Consider the following 15,026-nt stretch of genomic DNA (forward strand, 5'->3'; position numbering starts at 1 on the left):
CAATCAGCATTCTCAGAAATGCTAAACGTGGGTGTAAGGATGCTAATTCTCACAAACTAAGCACTGGCGCGTGAACATCCATATTGTTAAGCTGATGGCAGGGGCCGTGGCGTGATTTTTGCATACACCAAGTAGCTTTGCCCCAGACAGCTCCCAGACAGCCACCCTGTTCTGGAGGGTAAGAGAATTTAGCCACATGGGCATGAGCTGTGTGGTGCCAGCTGGCCTCGGGGCCAGAGAGCCTTCCCTGGCCCATTTTATTTGCTGGTATAACATAATCTGATAGCCCATCAGAGAAGCCAGAAACTGTCCAGGGACCCCACAGTGCTCTCTGAATGACCCCCAGAGATACAGTGATGCTACGGAAGTATGTTGAGCGCCGGCATTGAGGTATGTGACATACCAGTCTTGTAGTCTGTCCCACAACACCCAGCCCTTCAGCACTGGTTTCTTTTCCCTGTTCCTTGATCCCAGGTCTCGAGTGATGCTGCTTGCTTGGCCTCTCCATGGTCTGTGTGTATGTGTGTGTGGGAGGTGGAGTCAGTGAGGAATGGGGAGAGATGGGGATGGAGCAGACCAGTCACTACAGGGCACTAAGACCCTTGTGCATTATTCTACCTTACAGCCCTGCAGCCCTGGGTGACCCATCACCTTCTCCTGTAAAATGCAATTCCACCCAGTGCATAAACCTTAGCGGCGTTTCTGAAAGAGACCTGGGAAGTATGTCAGTGTACTCTGATCTAAAGATGATGAGAGCTGGTCAGCAGGAGCTCGGAGACAATTAAATCCATCCTCCTGTGATGCAGGGGGCATGGTATCTCGGGCTCGATGAACCCAGCTGTAAGATCACGCCAGCCTGAGGGGCACTCCTTTCATTTGCCTTGTCCCTCCTGGCTGCCTCTGCCTTCCCCTCGGTTCCGATCCCCGTCTTGTTCGTTGTTGTCAGATTGCTCCTAGTGTTCATTTTAACTTCTCATGTGAACGGTGTGCCAGAACGAGGTGCCTGATGGACAGGCAGACCCAGCCTTCAGTTACGCTCATTGCTTCCCCCTGGGGCAGGTCTGTCTTCGAAGGGAGATTCCAGAAAACTGGAGAGATGTGACAGCCTCCCAGATGAAGGCTCCTGTTCTTGACGTCTAGAGACGTTCCTCTAGATCTCTGTTCAGTGTAAGAGAAGTCTTGAGTTACAGGTTATGAATTTTTTCCCTCTGGGTCCTGCAAAAGTTTCAAGTGCGTGTAGACTTTTTGTGACCTCTTTAAGTCTTGGCTGGGAGGATCAATAGCAGTAATTAGGGGGCAACAATTCAACAGTGGTTGGCACGGCTGATGGGTTCAGTAAAAGGGTGTGTGATCTAGCTGGTAAGCCAAGAGCCTAATCAGTGCACCTAATTAAATGACTGGTGGTTGCCTGCCGCAGCAGCAGTGAGCTAGGCAGCTCCTTCCAGTTGCATGTGCTTTCTGGCAGGGCTGGAGGTGTTTTGTGAGAGCTACACGCTTGCCTGCTGGGCTGAACCTTGGCACATTCTTTTCATGCTGCAGGAATGCCAGGGAGTTGAGACCTGGGTCACGTTGGGGAGAGAGAAGCCTGATGCCATGCAGTCCATCGCGCGATGGCTGTGTGCACGTGCAGGAGGCTCTAGCTCATGGCTGACTAACCCTGGACCATCTCTTTCCCCACTAGATGCTGTAGAAGAAACCAAACCTACTGAAAGTGCCCAGCAGGAAGAGGTGAAAGAAGAAGAGAGCAAGGCGGACCAAGAAAATGCCTGAACATTAAGAAATGACTCCCCATTGCCCCTCCCTCCCTCCCCCTATCCTCTATCCTTCCTTCCCACCCCAGTCTCGATCTCCCCCCTTCCTGCTCACATCTGTGAGCCTGTCCGTCCCTCTCCCATTCCCACTTAAACCCTTTTTCTCTCTGTGTGGCAAACATTTAAAGAAAAAAAAAAAAAAAGCAGGAAAAATCCCAGTCAAACAGTGTGGCTTAAACATTTCTTTGTTTCTTGGTGTTGTTATGGCGAGTTTTTTGGTAATGATGATCCAATCATTTTGGGAAAATTCTTGCACTGTATCAGAGTTCTTTGACCTGGCGCGTGCGTGTGTCTGTCTGCCCACCGCGAGCGCTCTCTCTCTCTCTCTCTCCTCTCTCTCTTCTCCAAGTGTGTGTGTGCGCAATGTTACGTTCATCCGAGGAGTCCAGACTTACCGAGTGAGTTAAAACAAAAGAGGGGGGGAAAAAAAAATATCCTTTTCTTCCTTTTTCAATGTGATGGAATGAACGAAAGAAAAGAAAAAGAAAAAAAAAAAGACCAAACCAAACAAACAAATGAATGAAAAATAATGCTAAACCCCAGTTTGTTTTCAGAACTAAAACAACAACAAAAAATGTGCCAATTAGCATAATGCTTGGCTCCAGGCTCCTTTTTCAAACTGAACAATAGTTATAATAAATGAGAATAATGATCATTAATACCACCGTGTCGCATTTCTATGCTGCTGTACATCCTGCTGGCCTGCGGTCTTTGGTGGGCCACTTCTTGCGTGGCCCCGCTGTGCTCTATGGCCACCGGTCAGTGACCAACCGCTCTGCTCTCCCTGGCACTGCTGAGGGGATTTTTAAGGGAAGCAGGCTTGGATTTTGAGTGAGGTGTTAGCACTGACTGGCATAAATAATGAAAGTAGTAAAATGAGTTTTAGGAAAAAAACAAAATAAGTGGCCCACTAGGAATCCTCTATGCCCTGATTTGGTGTAGTATGGTGACCTTGGAGGGATGAGCCAGCCGAGGGACTGGCTTTGGTCCATGCTGAAGGTCCGACCCCTGCCAAAGGGTGCACCAAGGGCTGTGAGGGGACAAGGCACTGGGGCCTGAGCTCCCCCCCAGCAGCAGGGTGATGCTCACTCCATTGGGCTGGAGAAGTTGTTGAGTAGCATAGTGTGGCCCTCAAAAATGTTCTGTTTGGCAAAATAAATTGGGCCAATGCATTGAATAAATAGGCATGCGGGCAGGACAAGGTCTGGTGGTGTAACAGCCAGTTGATGGCACTTTGAGAAATACCTCATTGCCGCTCCCTGGAAAAAAGGAGGATGGTTCACCCAGCTCTAACGAGGGCCAAGGCTTTTAGCTGTCATTTTTTGGAGCCAGCTAAAAGCGTGCTGCAGGCTTGGTGCTGCGGGCAGAACACCACCTTGTCAATCTCCATTACTGCTTTCCATGGGATGTGGGATGTTCCCTGGTGCACGCCAACCACATGCCTGCTAGACCCAGCCTGTCCTGGTGGAGGACTGACAGACACCCTGCCCTGAGCCTGACCAGCCATCAGGGTCTGCTGTCCTCTTTATGAGCTGCCAGACAGAGCAGTTAAAATGTATTCAGGAATAACCGGGCTTTCATAACATCCCAGTTATTGCTCTGTCTCTGCCCTGATTATTATCGTGGGCTTTCCCACCAGCTTGCACGTGGTTTCCTGGCCTCATTGGCAATGACAGTCAGTGTACCCTGCGGGACTGCCGTACGATGCTGCAGGGCCTCGAAAAATTTTCCTCACGGCAGTAACACCAAAAAGATGGGTCTGGCTGACAGCCCCAAGGACCCTTGGTGGCTGATGCTTGGAGTGGCAGCCCCGTGGCCTTCAGAGGGCTCACCAGCCCTCCCTGCCCTGCTCCTTTGTTCTCCTCCATCTCTTTGTTGGAAATAGGGAGAAAAGATGAATGGTGTCTCCTCAGAGATGATCGGTTTGAACATAGACCGCTCACTGGAAGTGCCATCAAAATGCGTCAGGATTCATTTCCATGGGTTCCTGGCGTTGTGTAGAAAGAGAGAGAGAGTGGGAGGATTTTAAAAAAGAGAGGGAAAGAGAGTGGGAGAGAGACTGGACAGAGATTTTTAAAAACAGGGATTAGAGAGAGGAGGGGGGGAAAGATTTTCGAGTGGATAGATGGATGACAGGGAGAGAGAGGGGAGTATAGCTAGAGTCAGAAAGATTAGAGTGAAAAAGATGAGAGAGAGACAGGAAGAAATTAGATAATATGGAGCAATAGATGATTGATAGAGATAGTGAAATGTAGCTAGCTAAAGTAGATTAGACAGACTAAATAGGTAGAAAGATGGGCTGACTGACAGATAGGTATTGTGTCATACTTCATAAACGATATATATGCTAATATTCCCATGTCATGATGGGTGGTAAACCCTGAGACACCTTCCAGCCTGACCTCAATTCAGCAAATGTAGCGCGGACATCAGGCATTGCTTGGACCGTATGTCAGGTCTCACCACCCTGCCCGTTTCTGCCGCCACAGTGGCAGGGGGTGGGTGGTGTCTGGGGAGGGAGAGCGCTCTGACGGACACGGGGGGGGCGAGGCGCAGGGAGGAGAGGCGTAGAGTATGTTTGCTGTTCGTAGCACACGAGGTGCCCAGCCCAGCTCGGACGTTGCAGACGCCCCGTGTCTCTAGCATCGAGTCGAGAGAACTGAGGTTCAGCTCCCAGGATCTGTGGGAGAGGTGTTTGGGAGGAGGCAGGAAGGAGAGAGCACGGTTTTTGTTTAGCCTCATCTCCTGTCATGACCATTTACAAGAGTTTTCTTAAGGACTGTCTTGCCTGTTTCTGCAAAGACCATGTGGTCTCCCTGCTCTTCTTGACTTCAGACCCCAAGCTTTTCATCTTGCCTCCACTTTACTATTACTATTTTTAACTTTATAAGGAAAAGAAAACTGCCTCTCATGTCTTTGTGGACATAGGCCTTCCTCCCTCCTCAAAAAACAGAAACATTTTTCTCTCCCCAGGGATGTTTTATCTTTGTATTTCGCATGTTGCCTCCCCCTTGGCTGATGGTTGGGGCATTGCGCGTGTTTTGTCACCGTTTGTAAGAACATACTTTGCCATGTTGCTTAGAGAACAAAGGGTTGGGTTTTGTGTTTTGGTTTTTTTCCCCCACAAAGAGAACGGGGTATGTGGTTACCAACTGCAAACCTAAATAATTTAAATACTAATTCCTCTCCCTTGGTTCCAGTTTAAAATTACTAACTGTAACCAAGCACCCCCCTATCTTTCTTATTGTACCGTGTCCTGATCCTGCCAGAGAGTCAGGGCAAAGAGAGCGTGAGAGAGAGCGCACAGACAAACCCTGCCTTGAGCAGGCAGGAGTTTAATGTGCGATACACAAGATTTGTATAGGAAGCCGGGCTGTCTTCAGGGTACAGGAAGAGAGCAGAGAAAAGCATTTGGATTTCCTTGAGTTGCCTCTTCAGCCAGATTGTAAAAGGCTAAAAGGAAACAGTATAAAGGATGTAGCATAGGACGGAAACTGGAAGGAGAACAGGGGTATTTGAGGAGCGATTTTTCTAGCCGGATATCGAGTGAGCTGAGAGGAGCACAAGAGGCAGGAGGTCCCAGAAGTGGAGAGTGGAGCAAAGAGTATCCAGCAGGTTAGTTGGAGCTTTTCTACAACCAACACAAATTCCCCAGGGAGTATCTATCTAATCCTCTCTCCCTGAAGAGGATATAGCTTTGCCTGGAGGGGTCTGTGGTTGTTACTTGATGTATGGAGAGGGAAGGGCATGTCAGAACGACTCACACTGGGAATACGGTACCTGACCTCATGTACAGTGCTGTGGAAATTCAGCATCCGGGAGGGGCTTCTTCCATGCCTCTGTAGTAAGATATGCTAGTGATCCACATCTATAACTTAATGCTTGTACCAGCTGTAGGCCAGCTCTTGACATTTCACCTCATCTAGACTAAGCCTTGGAAAAGTATAGAAAATCCCAACTTAACCCCCTCAATGCAGTAGATCATTCTCATGAATTCCATCTGCTTTGCAATGCTTGTGCCATCCACAGACTCTCTGCATTGCTAGCGTGTAAGAACCCACAACCCTTGCAATAGTTGCATCAGCCAAGAAGCTCCACCGTGAGGTGAGCCACATTCCAAAGGGAGGGGAAGGGCATCCTGCTGAGATCCCTTTGGACCCAATGTTTTCCAAACCCAAACCCTAATGCAGCCCCGTGAGAGGCCTTAGCTAGAAGGAACTCACCTATGGTGACAACATAACACCATCGCTTGGGGAACATGGTACACTACATGAAAGAAATGGCCATGACTGGAAGAGAGGGGTTTAGAAAGAAAGGAAAGAAGAAAAAAAGGGAAGAGGGAGTTCATACCAAGCTCCCCAAAGGAGTTATTTCTTTTTTCTGTGGTCTCCGAACGGCAGACTAGCACGTGAGGCTCTTTGTACTGAAGGTCTGGTGTTTGTCATAGGTGTCTTTAGGAAGGAAACAGAGCGGCTGTGGTTTGCCGAGGTGGAGGGAAGGGTCTGAATGAATGTTTCCGTGGCCCCTCTTGGCTGAGAAGTCCGTTTGGTGGTCACCTGCAGCTCAGCGATGCGGGCAGTGGTGGTGGGGGTCCTCTTCCAGGCCTGTGCTCAGATTCCCTGCTTTTCCGCATTGCCACATTAGCACTTTCACTGGATATTTAGAGCACCTCAGGACTGGTTCTCCTCTCGCTCACACCGGGGTAACTCAGGAGTCGCTCCACTGGAACCAGTGGTGTTAATCTGGTGTGAAAACAATGCGAGAGGAGGATTCAACTCCTCGGGGGGGGGATTTTCCAGGTCCCCGAGGGGGAAAAAAAATCAATGGGAGTTACATGTCTAACTGCCACTTGTGCCTGTGAAAGTCTGCCCCTTGTCTACCCATATGTATATAGGGTACAGTTTTCAGAATAACCTAAGTGACGCGGGCACTTGAGAGCACGCATTTCACTGGCTTTCAAAGAGACGAACGCTCCTAAGGCCCTGATGCTGAAGGATGTCCAGCCTCCTCTCCGCGGTGAATTTGGGGTCTCAGGCCCAAAATTCTCCAGTCATTTTCCAAAATGGAACTGAAGATCATGAGTCATTTAGGTGGTCCTGAAAGCACTACCCTCTATCCATTTTTCAGGGTGTTGATCTCAGGTCATGTGCGAGCCTGCATTCTTACCTACAATGCTTTATTACTACATTCCTCTGTTGAGCAATACTTGGAAGAAGAGGTGAAGGTCGAGATTTGCAGAACAGGCTAGTGACCCCAGTGGCTCATGTCTGGAGTGACCAACTTGAGAGACACCTCGCTGGGGCCCAGTCCACAGGTCCCCTGTATACTCTGAACATCAAGATTCATGTATTACACACCCAGAACCACTGGTCACATCCAAAAAAAAAAATTAAAAAAAAAATCCCAGCCTGAGACCTACACTACTCTCACAAAAGAAAATCCTAGGTGAACCGTTCATCCAATAGCTTGGTTTTTCTGCTCATGCCTGTTCCCAATGAATGAAACATATCCCTGTTTATCACCTAAGCCCTATTTTGAGGAGTTACACTGGCATACAGCTGAAGTAACACAGTAGTAAATCGGGGCCTGAAGAAGGTGGCTACAGCCTAGAGAGTATCAAGAACTGTGATGTGTCTGGAAGCTAATAAGAGCAGAACTTGACGATTAGAGTGGCCCATTTCCGATGCTCTTGTGTGAGGATCTGGAAAGAGTCTCTCACTCATTGTACTTGTGCATTATGAATGTGTCCATCTGCAGAGATCTAATGTACACATATGTCCTGAATATTGTCCTAAGGTTGCAAGCTTCAAAAAATGAGCAGAAAACATTCCCAAGAAGTGAGAATAATACAGATGTCTGTATTTGAAAAATTGGTTCAAATAAAGTCTCTCACTTATAGATATGTGTAGTTGTGTGCGGTTATTTGCTCCAGGAATAGTAGTTTCTCCCTTGTGCAGGTTTGCAATGCTTTTCTGAAAAAACTCATTCCATTCTCCCTTGACCTTCTCAGTCAAGGCCTGTTACTGTGGAAAGAAACACTTTCTACTTTTAAGTCCCATTACTGCAGAAAGCAACACTTTCTACTTATTCTGTCTGGGTAAAAAGCTGTGTTAAAAGGAAAGGGTGAAGTAAAAGGCCTGCTATGTTTTTACTGTTGTTAAGTATCTATTGAGGTAGAAAATACAGGCCTGATGCGAGATGCGGTGACCCTGTGCAGAATTACTACGTATTTTTATAATAAGAAAGAGAGATGGCTGCAGATGCTCTTGGCCCAGGAAAGGCTGTCTAGACACTGCCTGAAACCAGGCTGAACCGAGGAAAATTGTGCTTCGGCACCACTTATCTACAAAATATCCACGGCAAAGTGCTGGGCTTGGGATGTTCCAAGTAAGGGAATCTCCTCGGGTGTAGAAATGGTGGTGTGGGTCACCATACAGTAAAGCACTCAGCATGTTTAAGGAAAAGAGTACAAAATGGAATAAATTTTCTTTTAGACAATTAGGTGACCTTGTGCAAGTGTGTCTAAATCCAATCCCTCATTGGATTTAAAGCTTCAGGAGTTCACTGGGTGACTCCAGAAGTTTTTGAGATAGGAATATATATTTCAGCACCTAAGAAGTCCCACCAAGATATTTCCCTCAGTATCACATTTGTGCCAAGCGCAATGAAATATAAGGAGCGCAGCAATCGCTGCCCAAGCTGTGCTAGGCTGCTGACTTAATGCTGTGCTCTAGCTGTCAGCAACTCAACACCAGAGCTGAAATCAAGCATTTTTATCACATCTATTCATCCCAGGAAGCTTTGCAACCACTATTTAGAAATCACTTGCAACTCCTCTCTGAAATACAGCAGCTGGCTTAGCAAGGGCCCAGGAAAATTCCTGATGAGGCTCCAAGGAGCTGCCTGGGAAACAGAGCAGACCTCAGCACCTCACATGGGTTCTGGACAAAGTGCCAATTTACAAATGAAAATGGCACAATTAGATGTCTGTATTCTCACATGTAATCATCAGTTGCCCTGTGGCTTCTCCAAAAAAGGCGTGGACTCCAGCTTGTGTGCAAACAAATATTTAGCATTCAAAATCAAGTGGTTTCAATTAGCCACGTTGCTAGATTGTGGGGTGCAACCCTGGCAGAGTGGCTCTCCTTCAGTGGGGCAAAACACCTGTAAATGGGGAGCCAGGGGCTTCCCTCCAAGTAAAAAGTTGCCTTTGGGTAGCAAGGCTGCCTTGCACTCTTTTGCACAGCGGTGAGGGGGCAAGAGGCTGAACGGTTGCCCCATGGCACGTGTGCCAGCTGAAGCACTCAGCCCAACGTAAACCTCTGCCAGAGACTTTCTAACCAGGCACACAAAGCTCGTTGCACGTGATTTCCAGTGTCACGCCCTTGCCACTGTAAGCTGGAAAGAAACTTTCTGCCTGAATCGTACAAAGTGACCCGTGACCCACCTTGGGTGCTTGCCATCACCTCTCCGCCCAGGTGAGCTGCCTTTGGGTTGCTGCTTACATTCATGGGTGCACCGACAGCCTTTCCCGAGGTTCTGGAGGCATGAGCCAGCCACGTGTTCCCAATTCCTGTGGTGGTCCCCTGGCTTCGCCCTCACAGGGCTGGGGGAAGACCTCCTCTCCTTGGGGAAACCACAACAGGAGCATCAGGCTTCCCTGGGGTTTGACAATGCCAACAGCTGCATGGCAGACCTGCAGCCTTCATTGCTCTGCTGAAGCCGCCGGCAAAAGGCGGGTGTTTCTCATAGGATCACTCCCATTTCTAAGCCTGCTATCCCTCACCCAGCAGGCAGCGTGCAGCACCCTGTAACAGACATTTACAGTCTCCTAATCCGCTACACTTTGCTCTGTTTTACCGCTGTATACGGAGCTGGCATCCAGTCTGACAAGGGCTGCTGCCCTCTGAAGACGAGCAGAAAAAGCCAGACAAAGGCAATTACGCACTCCTGTACCTAAGATCACTTTTGTTCATTAAAAATGAAATTATTTTTCCCCGTGTAAGGCCACTTTTGTTTATTAAAGAGGAAACAATTTTCATTTAGCTTGACGTATGATGGTGAGCATGAATAATAAGACAGACACAGCAGTAAAAGCCCATTTCTCTCAGAGGAGCACTGCTGACTCTGTGGCTGAGCGGCAGGATTTGCAGAGCAGTGGTAGCTTGTACGAGACAGGAACAGGCTTGGGGTACCTCAGCCCCTGTAAACGCACCAGCCTCCTGCCCGTGCTACAAGCTGGGTATGGGTAGAAAGGCAGTGCTTTGTGCTTAATTTAGTTCTGGTAGTTGATTAAGCAAGTTATGAGTAAAATGTAATTCAGGAGCAATGGGCAGGTGCTAAGCCAAGAGATAAGACTCATTATTTCTGATGGGAGAGGGGAAGGGTGGTACAGGTCATCCCTGGCTGGATAACAGGGAAGGGTTAATTGGGGTGAACTGAAAACTGCTGATGAGGTCTCTCTCTGCTCAGCCCATGACTACACCTTTTTTTGGTCTTGAGACCGTCATCTTCTGAAGGGTTTTATGGCCATCCTCAGGACCCTGACCCAGAGAGGGAAAAAGTTTTTCTCATTGAGGCAGAGGTCTCATGGAGAAGGTTCAGCTTTCCCCAAGGTGTGCCCATCCCTGGCCATTTGACTATGCACAGCCAGCTAATCTGTGGTTTAAGTTTCAATGAGCTTCAGTCAACTCCCATCTGCGTGCAGCAGCTCAGGTTTAACTGCAGGGATGATTTCACTGTGGGTACTGTGGGCTGGAGTCCTCTTCCTTGAGTTCGCCCAGGGCCTGAGGCTTTCCTTCTTGGGTGTCTCATTTTGAGGAAGACCCGAGTGATTTAGGAACAACACAGCAAAAGCTAAGAAACTGCCAGATTTAACGGTGGCCTAAGGCAGTGCTGGTGTCTAACAGAGGAGACACCGGTGGCTTTGGATGCAGAGTTTGTTCCTGGATGCCATGGAGAAGAAATCCATGAGGAGCAGCCCCATGAGTGATAACAGGTCACCTTCTCTAGAAGCCACCTGAAGACCAAAAGACAAATCCTGGTTGAATGCCAGCACCCAGCAAAGGGATGAGCAGGCTCCTCACCACTCGTGACAGCCAAGCCTGGTACCAGACACCCCACAGGGCGCGTTTGGGTGTCAGCTGGAAGAGCAGAGTGTGATGCAGGATGCATAGACTGAAAAGACTCCACATGCTGACTGGTCCTTAGGAAAAAGCTGAAGACCTCGGGGGCATCACCACCCCATCCCACACTGGAGAGGAGGGCAAGGAAGGCTCGCTCGCCACATGGAGCACCCGTGCTTGGGCTGCGGTGGCTGGGGAGGGCTGGCTCTGCCTGGCCGCGGTGGGACAGCCGCACTACCGGGCTGCTGGCACTCTCTGCCTCCCAGCCCCTTGCCGGAGGAGAGCCCATTAATAAGGCTTTCCAGCCTGTCACTTCCACGCTGAATCCTTTGAAAGCCGCGCTCCTCTGGGCCCATTAGAGGGAGGAACTGTCTCTGCTGAAACATATGGGGCTGTCAGGCTCTGTCTGGCTGTTGCTCTGAAAGCTGCTGCTGCTCTAGCTGTGTGCTGATGGAAGGGCGGGGGTGGGGGTAAAAGCCATCTCAAGGAGGCTGTGATGAGGATGGGGGCTCGGTAAGGGGCTGGGGGAAGCTGGGAAGGATGCTGGTAAACAGCGTTCCAGTAGGTGATGGGCTGCTATAGGAGGACATTGTGTTTAAAGGCAGCCAAAGGGCTGCTGGGCAGCTCAGGGGGAGTCTGGCATGCTGCAAGTGTGGCAGTGGGAAGAGGTACCCCTGAGGACACCTGGGGTAAGCTGGGTGGCCAATAGTGGTACATGTGTGGGGGCAGGCTGCAGAAGCTGCAGACATGGCTGATGGCAGAGTTGTTGGGGCTTCTCTGGGGAAGGAGAGGATGGCAGCAGTGCTGGTTGGCTCTACAGGGACGGTGCAAAAGAGGGGCTTTGGAAAGCCTCATGCGGTCACACAGTGCTGGAGTTTCTCATTAACCAGCACACCCGCCCACCAGCTCCATTTGCAGAGACTGAAGAGGATTTAATGGAGTCCCTTGACTTTTTCCTCTGAAATATTCATAAGTTTTAGCAGTCCATTTCATGCTCACCTCCTCCTCCATTAGAGAGCATTGAAGAGGGACTAGGTGGAAAGTATGCTGAGGTGGAGCCAGGGAGGCAGATGAAGGGACCTGTGGCTCCCACCAGAGGCTGCGGGAAGCGATCCACTCCTGGGATGCTCCCTGTCCCTCTCACCAGGCCGGCAAAATGACTTAAAATGAGCCCTGCACAGCATGCACAGGGAGGTGATTAATACACTGGGAAAGGGAGGAAACCAATTAAGCAAAGAGTGCTGTCTGGAGCTGCTGCCCCCCCCCCCCCCTCCTGTCATATGCATACACCCCACATCTGCCTCCCTGCCCATCTTTGTAATCTGCAAGGCCAGGAGCTCTGCAAGAATCGAACAGGCTGGCAAAAAAATGCCTGGAGGCAATTAGTTTCCTCCTTGCCTTAGCGCTAATGCTGTGCTAGGAGGATACAGGGAAAGTCCAGCGCTTTATCATATCTCATGATATGATTTCTATCATGTCTCATATATACGAGACAGTGCAGAAGCACATTGGATTTTGGGTGCCCTGTCTGCAGTACCTGACAGCAAGAAGTCTGCTGGGAAGTGTGGAGAAAGGGTGTAATAAATAGTGCCATTGCACTCTGCTATACGAAATGTCCCAAAAGATCAGGGCCAGCTGGGATCTCAGAGCATCATCTGCATCATTCCCACCTTGCACAAAACAAGAGCAATTGCACTTGTGGCATATCCTGCCATGACAGAAAATAGATGCTTTTCAGGTATCGTCATTCCAATTTTCTTGTTTTCTGTCTCTCCAGTTTGGCATTTTCCAAACCTGTTAGGCACTAAATCAGGCCTCTAATAGTTTCACTAACTGCTATGTCCCCACCACAGTCCAAGAAATAAATATCCCTGAGATTTTTAGGTGCTCAGCAAGGGGCTCCTACATCCACTCAGCTTCTCTCTGCATTAGCACTTGGATGAACCAAAAGAGCAAAATCTTCATGCTAATGAATTGTTCACTCTGGCTGACAGAGACAGAAAGCAGGATTACAAATGTACAAATTCCTGTGGTTCCTCCCTGCTGGATTAAAAACCAGAACAAAGTCACAGATGCAACAGCACCTATTTATTCTTTCTCTCAAACCCCTTGTCAGCCTGCTTCCCCTTCCCTCCCATACACACACTCTCGTGCACATGTGTCTCGGGAATCAGATGTTTATGTAAGTGTTTGCAGGATGTTCCACATCTCCCTGAAATGATAATCAATGTGCCCAGAATCAGCTTAATTACTGAGCATTCACCAGCCGCCCACATGGCACATCCTTTTCCATGGCAGCTCCACACAGCATCTCTATGAATGAGTCTGCACGTTTTTCCTCCGCTGCCAAACACTGCTCATGATCAAGAACTCGAGCCCTTACGTCTGAGCTGTTGGGTTGTCTGGTTATTTGTTTGTTTTTGGGCAGGGAGAGAGAAGTTTGTAAAGCAGTGGCAGCGCATGAACAGGCACGGAGAGTGACTCAGGGTGAGACTTGGTGATTATACCTTATTGTAGCACTCCCTCCACGCAGGATAGAGACACGAACAATCCCAGTTTTAAACGAGCCAGGTCAGAGGTTTAAACGTGCCAGGTCCATAGCCTGGCACTCAACTCTCTCCGTAGAAAAGGCACAAATCAAGACTCTAAGTACCAAGAAGCGTGGAATTATGAAGTTTTTCATTCCATGGGTTGCACCCTGACACAAACAGATGCCCAGCACAGAGGCACTTGCAGCAGAACAGAAGAAATGCTTAGTTTAGCTGTGGCAGTCAGAAAACACACTGCTGAGGTAAGAAAGGAGAGCACTCTCTGAGGTAGCAAAGTGCATCTCCTGTAAGACAGAGCAGCATTTGTGGCACATCAGAACGTCCCTGAAGGATCTTCTGGACTGAGACTGTGGGGTTCTGCAAAGATCACGGTCATGCTTTTGCTTCCTATCAGTGCACTTTCCATCTGCCCCACAGAAACAATCCCTCATATAACTTCCCAAGTTACTTGCAGAGGTACTAAGCACAGGGGGAAGAATGATTCAGGCTCCCCCTCACTGCTCTGCAGTTACACTGCCCCTGTTAGCCTGACAAGGTTTGGACTCTTCACACAAGTCTACCTGTCTTCCTTTCCTTCCCTGTGGCATTGCACTAGCAAAACCCACAGGATGATCCTATCACAGTATCAGACAGACTGGAAGCATTTAAAGCCATTAAGCTCACACCGTTACTTTCTTGTAGAGCTTGGGGGGCCACAAAGCCCAGAACCAGGGAACCCCTTTCTGTCTCTACTGTGCTTGCCATCACATGGCAAGAAGTCTCCCTTCATTTAAAATAGAAGCCCTGGTGTCAGACGTGTCCTGAAAACAGAGGTATGATCAAACCAGCATTTTGATCTGAAGCAAGGGGGGAGCTCACAAACACAGGTTCACTTCACCCAGGCACGTTTACACACAGGAGGTGTGACTTCTGCTCTGTTAACACAGGAAAGGTCTAAAACAGCCAGAAACCATTTTGCCAAATCTTCCACATCCCAATTAATTAGGTATTCAAGATGCTTCGTATGAACAGGCCATTGCTCACACAGGCAGGTGGCTGTTGGTTGCCATCACAAATAAGATGCCCCAGCAGCACCTGGGTGCCCAAATGGCTGGCAGTTCTAGCCATTCCAAATCCAGTGTTAGCAATGCCAAAGCTGAAGGACCATCTCACATTGCTGGTGATGCCTCCAGACCTCAGAAGTCTGCCAGCCTTGGGATCACGGTAGTTCTATCACACTGTACCCAGGAGCCATCAGTACTCCTTGCAACTCCTGGAGTGCCATATGAAGGATGATTATTTTGCAACACAGGGCTCCACGGGGCTGTGAAGGTTTAGACCCTCAAGATACTTTGTGATACCTACCTCCTGGCTGTGCAGCAGGGCTCTGCACTTGCCCAGGGGCGCGGGGAGTGGCTGTGCAGAGTGCACAAGTGAGCATCTCTCAGGATTTCATGCAGATCAGATCAATAACTACTCTGTTCCAGAGTATTTATTCTGCAGGGAAGAGGATGGGAATAAAGCGTACCTTTAAGCCTTGTTAAAAATACATGCCATGAAGA

At 49.0% G+C, this 15,026-nt stretch overlaps 1 protein-coding gene across 1 annotated transcript in view; it reads left to right on the forward strand.

Annotated features, from left to right (window-relative positions):
• GAP43 (growth associated protein 43) overlaps positions 1-7,709 on the forward strand; it is a 61,431-nt gene extending 53,722 nt beyond the window's left edge. The window contains exon 3 of the mRNA XM_005239748.3: positions 1,682-7,709. Within this exon, the coding sequence (XP_005239805.1) occupies positions 1,682-1,770 (89 nt within the window). The 3' untranslated portion in view covers positions 1,771-7,709. The remainder of the gene's footprint in view (positions 1-1,681) is intronic.
• Positions 7,710-15,026: the final 7,317 nt, after the last annotated feature.

Source organism: Falco peregrinus, chromosome 6 (genome assembly GCF_023634155.1).
Source record: "Falco peregrinus isolate bFalPer1 chromosome 6, bFalPer1.pri, whole genome shotgun sequence".
Classification (NCBI taxonomy): Eukaryota; Metazoa; Chordata; class Aves; order Falconiformes; family Falconidae; genus Falco; species Falco peregrinus.